The following is an 18,299-nucleotide window of genomic DNA, read 5'->3' as shown; positions in this document are numbered from 1 at the left end:
ATTTTCAAAACGAATGAATCATTTATGCTATAGCCCTGTATTTGAGCTTTCTAATCTGCAGCAACGTCACGGGGTTTCCTTTCAACACTCTGTATGCCATTTTTCAAGGTACCATTATTCCTGACTCGCTGAAGTTTGCTCAGAATTTCACTATACTTGCAGATTATCAGCTGTATCGCGGCTTAAATTTCACCCCCTTGGCAAATAAAGTTAATTAACAATAATTCGAATACTTGCGGGAGAGCGCCCATCTTTTCAGCCAAACCTGCTAATAGCTTAGTTCCCACATCCTGCTTTCCTCTCTGCGCTGCGGAAAGTAACGCACGCGTCACGTATTACGGCAGCTCTCAGACCAGCCTGAGCAACATCACAAATGTTGAGTGTACTCACATACGATGCAATTGAAGGGGCGGTCGTCACGTGGCGAGGAATCGTCGCAGGAGGCAGGAGGGGCATGTATCACTCGAAGAGATGGTAGCGACAAAAGTACGTACGCACGGAACAGCAAAATGCACGATATAAAACACCAGCAACCTAGCGGTAACAAGGCAGCAGCGGCGGTAGTGTAAGAAATGACAGCGAGCGACTCAGTGATGTTATCACCAACCTGGGAATCGCAGATATGCAGCGTTCGGACTGCGCCGTTGTTGCCAAAGCGAGCGTTTGTAACGTAGCCACGAGCAGCCAAGCGGAGTTTACAAGGCATGACGTCAAGTGGCTTCTGCGACTGAAAAAAGTCCAGACGGCAAAGTCATTTTGAGATACTTGCATGTATAACTGGATGGATAATACTTTCTCACTTATCCTTTCGATCTGTGGGTGTTTAACTGAGTTAGCAATATGACCGTCAGCTCAGAAAAATCGTCCACACTCCAGAGGGTATCGACTCTAAAGCCCGTGGATTGCGCGCAGCGCGAGTTCGCGCTGGACGAAGATGGGGGCCGAAGTTATATGTGGAAACATGCCGGCTTTTTCATGGGATCCCCATATGAACGCACAATCATATGAGAAGTGCCCCATATGCTATATGAGAACATACTATACTAATAATAAACGTTGCGGTTTTACGTGTCAAAGCCACGATATGATTATGAGGCACGCAACGGTGGGCGACTCCGGTTTAACCTTGACCCCCTGGGATACATCAGCGTCCACGTAAATATAATCATACACGGTTGCATCTGCGTTTCGCCCCCGTTGAAATGTGGTCACGCCGTGGTCGAGATTCGAACCCACGTCCTCGAGGATATAGCAGCGCACCACCATAGCCTCTAAGCTGCCACGTCATACGTGTTCACATGAGATTAATATACATGGAGCGTATACGGTTACAAGTATCGCGTTTACCTTGTTTACGTGTATAGCTTGTTGCGAGAAGTTTCGCGACGAAGCTACGGTCGCTGCACTTTCAGGGCGCAGCTAGGCCAAGGGAGTTTCATATCACGCTGAGCCGTCTCATCTGGCACGGCAAATAATTTGCCGCTTCGCTAGCTGCCACAGCCGGCTCTGACCTATGCGCAAATGGCGTATGTTGTACCGAACAGCTACGCGGACTCTAGCACTCTATGCAGCGGTTTGCGTCATTGGTGTTTTTCGGAAGGCTCTTGACACCTACCAGGTAAAGTTGTACCTAAAAAAAAAAAAGAATGTTCAGCAGATATGTTGATAAACGCGCCACGATGGTATAGCGGTTATATATATGGTGCTCGACTGCTGACCGGAAGGTCGCCCGCGGTGACCGCATTTTCGATGGAGGCGAAAATGCTTGAGGCCCGTGTACTTAGATTTAAGTGCACTTTAAAGAACCCCAGCCGGTCGAAATTTCCGGAGCCTTCCACTACGGCGCCCCTCATAATCATATTGTGGTTATAGGACGCTAACCCCCCCCCCCCTCCCCGAAAAAAAAAAAGTATATATCTACATACACAAGTGTTTTGGGTATTTACATCAGCTTCTTTCTTTCTTTTCTTTCTTTCTTTCTTTCTTTCTTTCTTTCTTTCTTTCTTTCTTTCTTTCTTTCTTTCTTTCTTTCTTTCTTTCTTTCTTTCTTTCTTTCTTTTTACTGACATGATATAAGATGTTGGCACACAAATAAGGCGTCCGCTTCTTTTGACTTTTGAAGCAGTCGAACTAAGAACATACAGGGTTTAAAAATTACATATAAGACAGCGTTATCCCAATAACACGAGCGCATAAAAAATACACATCACATACAATATGCAACTTGAATAACACCATGACACTCCAATGTGGCGCCCCGTAAATGCAGAGAATAATGTTTCCTTGAATGAAGTTTCGAAGTTCGCAGGCGGCACATAAGTCGTGCTATTATAGTTAGGATGACCATATATGATTTCACGTATAGCCCCCCCCCCCCCTTCTCGTATAGAACAGGGAACTCATAAATTCCTCACTACTAAGGTAAGACTTCCCAAATTCGTAGTTTCCGCGATGACGCAAATTGTGCTGTTTGAACAGTCGATGTTAAAAAAAAAAGAAAGGAAAACCCGATCCCGCAGTGTTTGCTCTATAATCAAACCGGCGAACAATTCGCATTATTGTGGAAGTATGAATCTACAAAAGCTACACCGCCGTCCAAAAACGTCCGCCAGTTCGAACGATACAGAAGCCGAATTTACGTATGCCATACCGCACAAGCCACTCCTACATTCTCATTGACGCATAACTTTGAGAAGGATATCGGTACTCTGAACCAAAATAGCGTGACTCTGCAGAGAGAATGTCTTGGGATACATTAGGCAAAAATTATGAAATTTTGTGTGCCAAACATAGACTTACTATAGCTGTGAACAGGTCTTTTTTTTTTTTTCCCGAATAGATTGAACCAATGCGACGCGAAACGATATGCGTGCATGTAGTACTTTGAGCCTAGATTGTGTGCGGATAGGCGTGCCCCAAGGTTCTCTCCCCCCCCCCCCCGTCCCCTTTACTGAAGATGATTAGGGGGGGGGGGTAGCCTCTTGCCTCACGCATATGGCTATTTGGTTCCTCCAACTCAACACGAGTCGCCTTTTATTTCCCGTAGATACAAGGACATGACAGTCAATTGCTCCAGTGCGCGCGCGCATTTATACAGTCAAGCTGTGCGCTGCCAGAACTTGACGCAGCCATAACGAATAGGCTACTCTCGGTTGCCAAGCCTATATCACGTTCAAACTCATGACGAGCCATCCGACCTATGCAATCAGTGCAGGAACGTGGCGATTGAAGAAGAGATAGCGACGAGTTTCTTATATCTGCACACGGCCGCTTCGCAGAATACGAGTTGCCGCATGTCCTGATCGTGAGCGCCGTTACTCAAATATGAGCAGTCAAAAATAACTCGCGAGAAAGAAGCAAAGAAAGAAAGAAAGATACATCGGTGTCTTGCGCGAAGACGAGCTGTTTTGAAGCAGAATGCGTACGTGGTGCACGCATATCGGCGACCTCCTTATTCCGTTCGTGACGCGCGTTCGCTTTTCTTTTTCCTCCACGGAAGGATGCGCCGGGCGAGCCCCTTTCCAAGCGTGGTGCAACACCGCTGAACACGAACGCAAAGCCATGACGCACCGCGCGCGGGCAACGAGCGATTACAGGCGCGCAACCGCGACGATGCGCGAGCACGAAGGTCGTCGAATTCTTCGTTTAACGAAGCTCTAATATTATCGGCAAGCTAAAAGCCGGTCATGCTTGAAAAGGTTCCGAACCCGACGGCAGTATAGTAGGCTGTATATAGCGCTCTTTCTATCTTGGTTGGTTTCTTCTCCCGTTCTGGCGCTTCTCATCACCTTCATCATAGTTCGAGGCTGCATAACATCTAAGACAGTGCTTCTCAGCCATGGATGTTTCAGGGACCCCTTGTGGGCTGGTGGAAGTGATGAGGGACCCCTTGCAGTGAGAGAAAGGAGGGGGGAGGGGGAGTCATAAATGAACACAACATGCCGCGTGAAAGAGGTGGCTTTATTTCTCCCTGGAAAAGAATCGTCAAACTATAAAGGGCCACACCAATACGATCTCGACAGCTTGTCAATGAGTTGTATGGTCTGCAGCAGCATTCGAGCCGTTTCTAGAAAGCTATGTTTGCTCTTCAAGTATGCAAGCCTAGAAGAAACATGCTCGCCTGTATGCGTCGTAGAAAACTGCAACAAAAGCGTTACACCCATCTCATGGTGAAGGGGAAACGTAAGTCAGCTCCGCCGCAATTTAAAAGTGTTATGCGGTGAAACATACCAAAAATCAGAAGGGGCCGCTGTCTCGGAACGCAGTGTGCCTCCAAAAAATGAGTTTTCTTTTTTTTTTTTCGTTGGAGGATGGAATTCGCGGATCCCCGAAAATGACTTCGCGGGCACGCATTTGAGAAGCGCTGATCTAAGCAGTAAAACGCTTCCTAAGATGCAAATAGAGGCGACCATAGTTCCGAGCGTGAAATGCGAATCGTTATCGCAAAGCTCGGCCAGTTCGCGTAGGCGCCCTTCCGGTCCCTTCTATGTAGAGTGTATAGACAGACATAAGGTGTGGAAAGCAGTGAAGATCAACACTTTGGGAAAGAGGGAAGGCTGGTTGGGATCACGAGATGCTTGCAACGAAGAAAACCGTGACGCAGGAGAAAGGAAGAAAGAGCTAAACAACGATCTCGTTCAGTGGGTTGAAGACTGTAGTCATAATTTCACATGAGAGAGAGAGAGAGAGAGAGAGATTGCTCAACGTATCTCAAACCGCCGTATGGTATAAAGTGGCCATGGTGCAGTGGTCACGGTGCTCAGCTGCTGACCTGATAAAGTCGCGGGTTCGATCCCGGTCGAGGCGATCGCGTTTTGATGGAGGCGAAATGCTAGAGCGCAGCCCGTGTACTTAGATTGAGGTGGACGGTAGAAATTTCCGGAGCCCTCCACTAGAGTGTGAGTTATAATCATATCGACGTTTTGGCACGTAAAACCCCGAATATTATTATTAGCATACAGCAGTCAAATATTGCCAAGGTGGGAATCGAGAAGCCTTACTTTTACAATTTGCCTTCAGCTAACGCGGGCGATACCACCGCGAAGAAATTCTGTCGAGCGTTGTCGAGGTTGTGTTCTGTCGAGGCCGACCTCTCTGCCTTTCTATAAATAAATCTCTCTCTCTCTCTCTTATCTTGAATATGATAAAGCAGGGCACGCGACATTCCAGTCAATTTTCTCCCGCTGATTGCTTTAGCGGCCTCCAAGGCATCCGTAATGGTTGACGCTCTCGAACATCAGTGCAATGACTGATGGAGGACGACATGAACTTGACAGGAATTGCCAGATTTCCGGTAATATCGTGAACTCTGATTCAGAGGACCCCAGCATCGATTATGAGGTGTGTTTGAGCAACAGTTATAGTGACAAGGAGGCCAAATCATGAATTGGTGATACCGAAGCGGAATTGTCGCTGAAACAACAGACTCCAGGAAGTCCTTGATCAGTTCGTCGTAAGTTCAAACAACCCGAATACTCGCTCCTGTGAAACGTGCGCTAACATTTTGCCTCTGCGCAAGGTACACGGAAGCATAAAGTATGAGGCATTGCTAAACCGTCGGCAAAGCCCTGACCCGTTCTTTCATCCAGGGTTATGTCGTTACGCAGTCAATCCCTAAAGGCAAATTCGGGGCGATCCCCTGTCTGTCCCGGATGCGTATTCGAACGTGCGCAGCATACGAGCGAGCAGCTTCACACGAAAGTTTCGCAAGCGGTCTGAAGCCATACCCATTTATCACTCATCTTTATCTTTTTTGTTAGATTTGTCATACACTTCCTGTAGAAGCATGTACTGCGCGTCCCTTACTCGATTTTAGCGCCACCAGCAAAAGAAGGCAGATTATATACATATATTCGCTTAATGTATACTGCCTCTAGCCCTTGCGAGGAACGTATAAGCACGTGTTCTTTGAACTGTCTTATCTATGATAATCAGAAACAGAAACTGCTGGAAGCACTGATAACAGTGGTACTTAGCGGAAACCAAATCTTGATTTCTCGATATTGCCCCATGTTATTCCACTAGATACAACTAGAAAGGGTAGGGTCGCATTGAAACGCGGGTTCTCACGGTGCTCAAGACATAAAGCAAAAGGCCGCTTTATGTGTTTGCTAGCGCCCTCACTGCTTACTCGACACTAAACAGCCCTCAGTCTCTAGCTCACCGCAGGCCTGCGCATTATAAGCTACCATGTGCAACTGTGTATCAGGACGCAAAGAAAATAAAGAAACTCGGGTGCCGGGACTCGCGCACTTAATGCCCGTTCCCACGGTTAACGATCGGCTTTTCCTTTGTGGGTACGTTCGACATTCTTTTTCCCTGCTTGCAACGCCGTCCTCAGCCTTCATTGCCTTTTGCTGTCGCATTGTGTCGCATGAACTTGCCCCTTTATGCGGCCACCCATTTGCGGCATCTACACACAATAAGATGACTATGTCGGTGGCCATTATCGCGCGTGGAGGGGCTTCTGTCTCCGGCATGCCTATATACACCTCCAAACATCTTCGCCTCTCCCGATGCTGCAGTGGTGGCGTCTCCTGACGTTCTAATGAAGAGCGCAAACGGTGCCTAATTGAGGAGGCGGCTTTCGCCTTTGATCTTCGTCCATCGTGTGTGCGTGTGTGCGTGCGTGCACGCGGTTAGTTGAGGAGGGCGGGGAAAAGAAGTGAGCGGCCAGCACTTGCCGATCCATGAGTACGCAGCGGTTGTAGCAGCTCGAGGCACTCGAAGGTGAAGGGGGGGGGGGGTGGATCTTTTCTGACTCGCGTCGTAGTTTGGGGAGGGGGGGGGGGGAGTGCAAGGAGATTATTCTCCACAACTCCACGATCTTCGCCAAGCGCGGCACTGTAGTACTTTGAACGAATAAAACTGAACGGCCGCAAAGGCAACGATTGTTAGAGTCGGCCGGAGTCAGGTGGACTGCGCTATTCTCGCTTTTTTCTTTATTCCTTAATTACCATCCGGCCCAAACAGCTAGCGAACGTTTTCTTTCTTCTCTTTCGTTCGTTCTTCTTTTATTTGTTTCGAAATTCCACGATTAACTCGTTGAATAAACGGGTGCGCCGTTCACGTTTCCCATAATATTTATCGCCACGCTCTTTCCACTCACGTTTGATTTTTGCACTGAATTCAATGGGTTTTTCACCTTGGCCATCTAGGTAATTCGGCAAGGTAGTATAATGGATAAGTTGGTACCCAACCACTAACAACAAAGAGTGTGCAGGTATGCAGATAATGCGATAAGGTGAACAAGGTTTATCGCTCGCACATGCGACCAAAATTATGTTCTCCCAAAAAATATTCTGTGCGTGTGCGACAACGTAATCGTGACCTTCATTAACTTGAAGTTGTACCCCGCTAAAATCAATAAACGGCAAGGGCACCTGTAGTTATACTTACAAGGTGCCCTCGATGCATAAGTTGCCCCCCCCCCCACCCCTCATTATTATTATTATTTTTTTTTTAGTGATGAATCTGACTCCATGAGGTCTCCAACATATGGCCTTAACTTTTTCGAGACCCGCAGCATGGCTGTGCGGCGAAAAACCGGCTGACACCCGCATTTCCTAGAGATTCGCTTTTGTGTTCGCCGTTATTTTGTGTTCAAGCTTCCTAAGTTCGTCATTTACAGATCCGTTTGATTGTTCAACATAAACTTCACCACAAACCATAGGAAGCTGATAAATCGTGCGCACCGCCGTGTTGCAGAGGGCAACTTTTTCTTATGGTTCTTCTTGAAGGTAGGCTCTTCATCTTCCTGTGTTTTGGCTGCTCATAGCTTCGTGCACGTCCCTTAGCCCTTCTCTTGTGGCGGGGAATTTCCGGCGCATAAAGTTTCCTTGTGTTCGTAATTGTCTTGCCTTCGCAGCACGAAACTTAGTGTATAACAATTATGTTAAAGATCACAGCAGAACTTTATCGCTTCGATGAAACACACCCAAAGCGCCGCAGCGGTGGCCCAGCGGTGACGGTGCAAAGCTGCTGACCTGAAGGACGCGTGTTCGATCCTGGCCGCGAAGGTCACATTTCGATGGCGGCGAAATGCTAAAGGCCCGTGTACCATGCGGAGGTGGTCGGAGTTATTCGGAGCCTTCGGCTAAGGCGTCTCTCATGACCTGAGTCGCTTCGGAACGTTGAACCACACAAACCAACCAATCAACACGTGCAAAAACAATGTTGTAGTCAATAAATACGCTTTTATTTATATCACAAAGTAATGGAGCGTATAGCAAACACTCTCGAAACGAACACCAGCTTTGGCATTGGGAACGAAGTACACAACCGTAAGTGCACGAAATCAAACAAAATAGAGACGAAGAGGGATGTCCCTATACAAAAATCAATAACATTTCACAAGATTAACGAGGCGCTCGCTCACCTGCAAGAGACACAGCGACAAGCACATGACACGGTTCTCAAGCTCACACCATCGTAGTGTTGCACACTTGGGCCACACCGCTGCGTTTTAGGTCAGAGGTGTTGATGACTCGTTAAGCGAATATTGAGCATTAAAAGTTCAAAATAAACGCAACGGAATGAGGTTTTAAAGAAACGCGCTGCGGTGGTTCGCTTGCCTCGAAAACCACTGCAACCGCAGCCCTTTCTTGCAGTGTAGTTAAGATTACAACAACGCTATGGCTGGGTGACAAACACGTACTACTGACGCTAACTAACGGCTGAAAAATCCTTCGACAATCATGGGGTGTGCTAGAGCCAACGTTTCAACACGCAGACTTGAGAACTTATTCAGGCACAAGAAATCAAGTTAGATTACGAAAGCCCGACTTGATAAGAGCATATTTCGTTGCGCATTGTGTACACTTCGCATTGTCCAGTTCTCCTTCTTGTCTTATAAGTTTTTATCTATTTACACTATAGCGAAGTCCGATGTTCAGCGCTCTGATCGACTCGGTGAACAAAACTGCTTCAACATCGCCGTTGCTAACTTACGCAGAACGTCTATATCAAACATTCATGCGGGTGCAAGTAGCCTTCACCACACTCGAGAGCAAAATCAGATTTGTGGAAGCGAACGACACACAGTGGACAGCTAAAAAAAAAAAAAAAATAGCAACAACACCAGACGATAGCATCTTCAATGTTGGAATGCAAAACTCGTAACGAAGCTCAAGACAACATGCGTGGCAAGTTGCAGCACGAATCATCCTCAGCTTCGATTTGCGTTGGGATAGCGTAAAGAAATATGTAAATGCGGAGGGAGATGGCGCCAAGTTGAGGGCATTAGATCTTCGACGCTGACGTGTCAACATCAGACATCCAACTCTCCGTATAGACTACAGAAAATGTGCAGTGAAAAAAAAGAAAAAGAAGGCAGGAACACACAGATCTGTTCAATGTAACAAAAATGCAGCGACAACAGTTCCGTGGTATCCATTCTTATTTGCGAACAGTAATTTAAAAGAAAGACAGATTTAATCATGTAAACGATGTAATGGACGAGTGAGTTTGACGAGATATCATTTGCATATGTAACTCCCGAAATGCTATTGTATCCGGCCGACTATCCTTTAATCCGTCACTAGTGCGCATCATACTTCGCACATCACAGCCAAGTAACGGCGCTAATGCGCCATGAAGTCGCTTTGCATCAATGCTACGGGAGCAACACGCAGTACATCTAAATCGTCAGTGCATTTAGCTGGGCTAACTGATATAATATCTGGGGTTTAACGTCCCAAAACCAAGCTATGATTATGAGAGACGCCGTAGTGGAGGGCTCCGGAAATTTCGACCACCTGGGGTTCTCTAGCGTGCACCCAAATCTAAGTACACGGGCCTCAAACATTTTCGCCTCCATCGAAAATGCAGCCGCCGCGGCCGGGATTCGATCCCGCGACCTTCGGGTCAGCTGGACTAACTGATACTGACTTAATGGATCCATAATACTAGCGAACACATACTACATACTGCACAGAACTACAGAAAATCTGCAGTGCATGTTTGAGTGATGTATTCATTAAGTTCAACATCTAAACGCTAGCGTACAGCAAGGGATGAGTGCAAGTGTGTTCTCCACTCGCGACCGCGACTGTCTCGCCGCAAGCTGGTTGCGGCTTGTTTCGGGCTAACTGGGGCGCGCCATGTGCAAACGCTATCACATGGTTTTAGGGTGATGTGCTGAGAACTACGATGCACATTAATGTAAACGTGCCTTATAGGACAAAGAAATGCGCGCTGCGCCACAGTTGAGCCAACGGAGGAGGGTGCGAAAAGAAAAAGTGTGACAGTACTCAACAACACAACTCGTGTTAAGAATTCGTACGCTGCGCGACGCTTTTGACCAGCGTCAAGAATGGCGCCTCGCCACGTCGAAACAATGAAAGTGCCAGGAAAAGAACGAAACCCGGAGTTCTGTATATTAAATGGCATGTGAGGATTGTCGGTGAAAAACCATTTCACGTAATAGTTCACTGCCTCAACGTCTGATTTCGAATGAGCACGTGCAATGCCTCATGCCATTTACGAAAAAAGTATATCATCGCGAACGAAAATTAGACGTGGCTTCTTCAGTCCCCTAGCAACAAAAATTCCACGTTAACACACACAATTGTGTCATTTTACGGCAGTATAAAGGATGCGACATCACATTGCAATGCGATGTGCACGTAAGTGTTCAGAGAAATATAACAATCAACTGAATATACGAACAAACAATGGAATATACAAAGTGAAGATCAGTCATACACTAGACTGCTAATCTATCCAAGCGCGCCAATGTTAGGTGCTTGTCATCATGGGAGGATAATTTTTTTTATTTGCTCAATCCTACGCGTAATTTTCGTATATCCATTAGAAAATGACAATGTTGCAGAAGAGCGGGCAATGAGTGCCCCAAAGTTTATATTATCGTCAAATGAGCCAATCAGTCAACATGTTCTGGCGACAATGACTTCATGACTTTATACCTTCTGCGACAGGCATATTGCCATTGCACTGATGGTAGCGCAACATCCCAGGTAGAACTTGGTCACTGACAACATAGAAAGCCTGATCATACATTTCTAACACCCTTAAGCGCCGGCTTAACAATTTGTCGTTCTGCATGTACACTCCTGATACTTGTGATGCTAAGAATGCAAGTGACGGTAAACATGTGACAGTAGGAACACGCATTGGTCATTCATTCAGGAGCTAAGCGCGACTCCAGTTGCCAAATATGCTAAAAGAACGATACGAGGGCTATGACTAAACAGCAAAAAAAAAAAAAAAAAAAAATGACACGGAAGAAAGGGACGACACTGGTGCTAACATACAAGTGGGGCTCCTTATGAAATATGATGTACTCTACGTACGCTATGTGGCAAGCGACTATCTGGCAAGCAATTGCATACGTCAATGAATGCTCACAGTTTTTCTTTTAAGTATTCTGTTGCATGGCAATGCCACTGGTGTCCCCTTTCCATGTCAGAATAGAATCAACCAGCTGTTAGCCCACTAATGTGCAAAGGGTTGAGATGTGAGGCAGGGGTGGATACAGGATGCTTCCGAGGGAGCAGGGGGAGAGGGGTAAAAATTAAGGGGATCAGGTCAGCCACCCGGAACCCCCCCCCCCCCCCCTTGGATCAACCCGTCATGTGGGGCACTTCTGCATCACAGCAGTGCTCATCATGCAAAAATTACACTTCTCAGCGGGCCTACTTCCCATTAAAACGTCATTGAAGATCTGCTTATCAACAATATTCGATTCTATTGGCAATGCCTGGATACCAGATTTATGTTTAGTAACAAACATTGCAACTTACTGGTTCAACTGGAAAATCAATATTTCAGTAAATCGTAGCTGTGATATGACTTCTTTGTACCTTTTGTCTCGCACATCTGTAGCCGCACTTCTTTGAAATGATCAAAGGAACGTCAGCAAACTTGGTTCCATACATACGATACATCCCATGCAATACTTTTATGCTACACCATTTGACGATGGTCATATTCTTGCTCAGGTTTAATGTGATGTGCACACTGCTCTCTGTTACGCCACTTTTTAAAGAGGCAATCTTAATCTTGTTCACCATCTGCTTGACATGAAAAGTCCAAATTTTGTCTTACTCAAGATTCAATTGTCATTCCCTCTTGCGAAATTGAATGAAAACACGGTTGCGTCCGTGACTTATGCTCCAAACACCATGAAAATGACATTTGAAGTGTGCTATGTCGATATTTTCACACATCTGGCAGAGATTACGCCCTCACTGTGAAAAGGTGATGCATGCAAATAATCAAAGAATGTATATTCAAGGTCCAGTGCTTATTTACAAGATATGTGTCATCAGTCCCAGAGCAAGTTATCTCTACCCTCAGAATGAGGTATTAGATGCTACATACCCTACTTGCTTGCATTGTATGTCACACCAATGCATGCTTGCACTTGAGCGAGCCAGTGGACCCTAGAAAGTCTTGGAACTGGAGCGATATGCATGTGTAAACGTTGCTTTTCATTAGACATGCTCGCAATAAATATTACACTAATGCTGCAGTTTTCTTATGCAATGAACATATTCACCATTGAAAGCGTTGGTTATTCTTTGAGAAAATATTGCCCAACCTACAAAAAAATTTTATGGTTCGGGAGACAACCAGTGTCAATGCAACATTGACCCTATGGCTAAGCATAGCAGAGAAATATGTACAAATGTCCATGCAAATTTATGATCAGAGGCAGTTTTCAACTTCTTTATGCAACAACGTATGTAGCAGATGACATTGTTCCATTATATGTATCTGTACAGTACACTCCCATAAAATCAACACTGTTAATGCAAATTTTTAGAAGCTGGGAAAAACCCACATTTGGTAATTTCATATAAGCCCAATTTAAAATAACTTCCTTCAATTTTAACCCCTAATTCACTAAAACCAAACTTCTACAGCTGCAACTGGCCCATGCTATTTGGCTCTGCAAGAGGCCCAGACCCACAGATTTTGAGGCTGTTCTATTAATACAAGAGTAGGAATTGTTTCTTTCAACATAGAAAGCTATTCCATACAGTTTCAATATCATGGCAGCGTTGCTTCACCCCAGAGGAAAAACAGTTGATCAAGTCCTCTAATTCTCTCAGCAGGCTGATTATTATAGCTGAAATGCTGCCCAGGGGTAACCAGGACCGCTAGTGTACCGACTTAGTGCAGCTACCATGCCTCAAAATACTTTGCTGCATTCTTTCAACACTACGATGGCACCGACGCCTTTTTGAGTTAGCTAGGTGAAATTTCAGACTTAGTGACAGTACGCAGCACAGTGCTAACAAGCAGGACTTACTCAACTGTTGAGACTGCATGAAGCAATACTTTGTACCACGCAAATCCGTAGATGTCTCTCCTTACAACCTGCCTTTTTGTTTTAATGCTGTTTGATCTATATTGTGCTGTGGATATTTGGGTGCACAAGAAATAAGATGTCTCAGATTTTGTAAAACACGATTGTTATTACTGACTTTTGATAGGAATATATTTTATGGTCCCTTCAAGTTTGTTTTAAAGTGACTGTACTAAGTTCCGGAGAATTTGAAAGTTATTACAAGCACCTGCCACTAAAGGTGAAACAAAGATGAAAAATGGGGTGCATTCTTCTCGATTATGTGCCCACAATTGTAAGCATAGTTGAAAAAATGTCCCGAAACTATGTTATTGTTTCTGATGCTGCGATGTGAAAATATGAAAGCACCATAAGCAATCCACCTACTTTCATTTTATTTTTTCAGCTGCACCTGCATCTGCTGGTGCTAGAAAACAGGACTAGCCAGTGTTGGTAGTGGACGCAACTATGAGCACTTGTTGAACCATCAGAATGCTCCTCAACTATACAGAACACGAGTGATCTCATCATTGCATGAACACCACACTCACAAATACACATCACATTTGTACACATATAAACATGGCTCTTTCACAAAAAGGGCCCTGAAATAAATACAACAGGGAGACAATGAACACAATAATGTACTGGGTGCGGTTCGTTCAAAGAAAAAAAAAAAAGAAAAAGCCAGTGCCTGACAGCAAGCTGGGGCGATTTCCTCATGATTAAATATACAACACAGGAGTGTAAACAAGGGCATAAACACAGAGAATCTGCTCCTGTCTATCTTGAGTTCCTGTGCTGTGGCTATACGTATAATGATGAAACACCAGTGAGGCCAACATTTTGCCTTAATGTGCTGCCTGTATGTTGCACATAAGATGTCAAAGAGGAGCAGAGGTGCACAGGTTCCAGTGTCTGTCACACTTCTCATGAGGAACCGAACAGAAGCAATGACTTGTATCACCCCTAATGCGAACAACACTGGGTAATCAAATTGGGCAGCTTGGCATTCAGACAAGTTAATCTCGCCTGTGCAGATTTTTCCAAAAGTGTATCCCGAAAGGTCCATAGTTCAGGCTGTGCTGTGGACCGTGCGTTTTGTAAGCGCTACAAAATCTGCCAAGATCAAATGGTGAAGCTCTCTTGCTCAATTTCTTATAAACTTCATCCCGCCAACCGCAGCCAGGTGGCAAGTTGCATGCGAGGTGGCTTTGATACCGCAGAAATAAGCGCATCTCTATTACACGCAGCCTGCACACTCTGATGCATTTACTTCAGGGTCCTCCCTGAAATAACTCAGGTACCAAATGCCAATGACAGATTATTGTCACTTGGCGCCAACAGTCACTTGACGCTTTTTATCACTTCTCTGAACACTTGAGCGGCATGTTATTCACGCTACGCGCATGAAGCGCACGTCGTGTGCTTGTTCCCATTGCCGCAACGCGAACTGACAGAGTAAAACTACAGTTCTTCAAGAAAAAAGGACAGAGTAAAACGCGACCAACGCATGTGGCGGTGCTGTGTTTCAAAGGCGCACACACGTACCCTAGCAGGAAGAAGTCAGAGAGCATAAGTTCACATAGACAGGCTTCTCTGCACAGGAGCAAGTGAAAGGCGCGCTAGGAGTCCGCGAGACCCGAGCTGACCACCCTCTTGAGCACCTCCATGAAGAGCGTCCGCTCCTGCTTCTCGGAGCGGAGCCGCAGCTCGCGCTCCTGGCGCTCGATTTCAAAGCGTGCTTTCTCGAGGGCCAGCCGGTCCTCCTGGAGTTTGAGCTTGGCGCGCTCCAGTTCGAGCTCCTCGCGGCGCAGCTTGAGCTCCTTCTCGCGCACGCGCATCTCCTTGGCCTGACGTGTCACCAGGTACGAGACCACCTGGCTCGGGAAGTCTGCGCCCTTCGCGGCGTCGCCCAAGGCAGCGGACACGGCTAGCTCCTCGAGGCCTGCGTCGTCGTCGGTGAGGACCCCTCCGCCGTTGCCAGAGAAGGGCGACGGGCCGCCGGCGTGCCGCGACCGTTTGCTCGGAGGCGCTGACGTGGAAGACGTCTGTTCCTTCGTCGACGTGCCGTTCATCTCGTGTTCGACGCTTTCTGCATTCAAAGAGGGCGCAAATGAGGAAGCAATCAGTGCGATACTTTCTCATGAAAATTACTGGAAGACACTTAACGATAATGCCTAAACCAGGGCTGCAAGCACAGCGATTTCGCAAGCATAGCAATGATAGGTAGTACACGAATCTGCGTAGGCTTCGCCCTTTTGGCGAACGTACAAAACGAAACAAAACAAAACCAAAGCGTACACATGAAGGAAGACGGAGGGCTGAGACAGGTAAGTCAGGCCCTATGGTGTCTCTGAAACAATCGCCGTCCTTCTGTAGCGCCATTTCTTTTCAGTCAAAGATGCACCATTGAGCACCTACTCTTGTCAGGCTATTCATGTCATAAACACCTTGGTTTCCATGATAAGAATGGCAGTTTTTGTAGGCTTGAGAAAGTATTTCACAAGTAAGAAAACTAAAAGTGGGCTTCATGCAGTGCAAAAGCAATTTCCAGCAACACCCAAGATGACAGCAAAGGCGCAGCCCAAATGCGATTTCGGGAGAGGTCAGACGACCAAATTGTTAGTGTGCGTGTTTGCGTGACGCGCATATGTCTATATGCATACAAACTGCAACAGTTTCAACAGTTTCGAGAACGAAGGCAGTGGATGTCAAACAGCCTGACGATGATGAAGAAAAATAAAACTTAAGAGCAAGAAAAATTGAATATTCAAGCGCATAATAGCTTTTATTTAACCCCCTCTACCAACCTTGTATTAGCGAAAATAAAATTACCATGGCAAAAATGAGGGCGAACGGCGTTGTTTTGAGCGGCGCCTAAAGATAGAACAGGCCAACATTGAACAGGCAATCATGCCAAAGCCGCAGGTCACGCAACAACGACGACGGTCATTTCAAAGAGGTAATTGTCGAGGTGTTCACAAGCGGCAGTGCGAGAGTTCATTTCAATATTGTTTCAGAAATAGCCGTCCACGGTGCCCGTTGGGCTCTTTCAGAACGACAAGACCGCAGCGTCTTGAGCGATAGTGGACGTTTGCCAACACGCAATTACGCGGTCTATTCAGTAGAGACAGCGACAGGCCACGAAGCGAGAGTGACGGCGGTCAAGGCATCGCTGCCGAAGAGCAGCCGGTGCAATCCAGCTCATTTTACTAGGCATTACGTACGCGGCAAACAAGAAAATTTGATCCTGCCCAACCGTCCTTCAGTAATTTGCTAATGCGTGGACCGACTTTGAAAAAGCGCCAATTTGTCAATCAGAACTCGCATGAAGCCTGCCTTTTCGCAAAGCTTTGTGCTTAACTATGCACGTGAAAGATGTTTGCAAGCCTACGCGCGCCTTCACAAAACATGATGTGCGTTTTGGGCGGCGACGTCTAAAACAAGCCGCTGAATCGTGAATGACAACCGTTTACGCGTATTGGCTCCTATTGCCGTACCGACGTAAACAAGACCACGTGAACGCAAGCGTAAACGTGAAGCCTACAATTGGTTGAAGCAATCCTAACACTTCAAAACAAGCAAAAGAATTCTGACGGGTTTTTTTTCTACGCATACGAGAGAGAATAATTTGAGTGATACTGAACAAAGGCAAGGTTGCTTATATAACAGTGGGTGGCCTCTATTGACAGACTTTAGCCAACCTTGGCCAGTACTAAACAATGATGGTACGCGCTGCTAAGCTCGAAGGCCCGGGTTCGACTCCCGACTACGCCGGCTGCATTTCGATGCAGGCGAAATGCAAAAGAACACCCGTATGCTTAGATTTAGGTGCGTGTTAAAGGACACCAAGTGGTCGAAATTATTTCGGAGCACACCCCCTCCCCCTTCCCCCTCTACAGCGTCACTCATAATCGCATAACACGTTGTTGGATAGTTAGTGCATTTGATTAAGGGAATGTACATCCAGCCAAAATAAACGATCACAGGAAACGGTCAAGAAGACAGGAAAGTAGATGGACTACCAACTGTTTATCCAACAGACAGTGAAGAAGATGTAATAAGAACGGCTAGGTTCGGTAATCTATGAAATATAGTAGATGCACGTGTGCTTCGCATGTTTGGTTTGCGTTTTTTTTTTTTTTTGCGATGTGAAGGCAATTGTTACTTGGCCATATGACCGCGGACTGTATATATTTCAGACCCGCTCTATTACATAAACCATTGGTAGTCCAGCCGCATTCCTGTCTTCTTCACCTTTTCTTGTGATCGTTAATTTTGCCTGGATATACATTCCCGAACTCATAATCGTACCGTGGGTTTGGCACGTAAAACCTCAGCAATTATTATTAAACCGTGCTGATAGTATGTGAGGAAGTACGGTAAGCTAGGACACGGCCGATCATTGTTTACCGCCCACGAAACTTTGTGTGCGTGTGTGGAGGGTGTGAGGGGTGTACGCCACGCTTTTCGCATATACATGAAGTAAGACCACACGCTCGACGAAGGCTGGATACATATGGCCTTTCCATCGTTCTACGAAGCCACGAGCATAGATAAGCAAACGCACTCATGAGTCGACTCACACAGGTTCACTCAGACCCAGATCGAGCCGCGAGTCTCAGTGAGTCCGGTGAGTAATATTCAGGCCAGCTTGAGTCTGAGGAGTCTGGTTGGGAAAAATGTTAGTGAGCCTGAGTCCGCGTGAGTCCGGTTGAGCAAAACTTTGGTGAGTCTGAGTCCGAGTGAGCCCTAAGGGCAAAATATATTTCATGAGTGAGTTTGAATGAACTCCATATTTTTTGCCAACCTATGGCCACGAGGGCAGTATTGACAGTCTAGGCTAGAGGTTTTTTTTTTTGCTGTTGTTTGGAAACCACATTAAAACACTATACTCGGCGACAACTTTTCTTGACAGCACTGTGGAAGCTACAGAACCAAAGCGCATGCCTGCTACCGCACCAGAAATAGACTTTAGTTTACT

At 46.2% G+C, this 18,299-nt stretch overlaps 1 protein-coding gene across 1 annotated transcript in view; it reads right to left on the bottom strand.

The window, feature by feature from the left end:
* Positions 1-9,872: 9,872 nt before the first annotated feature.
* Positions 9,873-18,299, bottom strand: part of LOC119381729 (uncharacterized) — a 39,074-nt gene continuing 30,647 nt past the window's right edge. Inside the window, exons 4-5 of the mRNA XM_049412879.1 lie at positions 16,126-16,192; positions 9,873-15,407 (exon numbers count right to left, since the gene is read on the bottom strand). Coding sequence (XP_049268836.1) covers positions 14,938-15,407; positions 16,126-16,192 — 537 coding nt within the window. The 3' untranslated portion in view covers positions 9,873-14,937. The remainder of the gene's footprint in view (positions 15,408-16,125; positions 16,193-18,299) is intronic.

This window comes from Rhipicephalus sanguineus, chromosome 2 (genome assembly GCF_013339695.2).
Source record: "Rhipicephalus sanguineus isolate Rsan-2018 chromosome 2, BIME_Rsan_1.4, whole genome shotgun sequence".
Classification (NCBI taxonomy): domain Eukaryota; kingdom Metazoa; phylum Arthropoda; class Arachnida; order Ixodida; family Ixodidae; genus Rhipicephalus; species Rhipicephalus sanguineus.
This window is presented reverse-complemented; position numbering and strand designations above follow the sequence as displayed.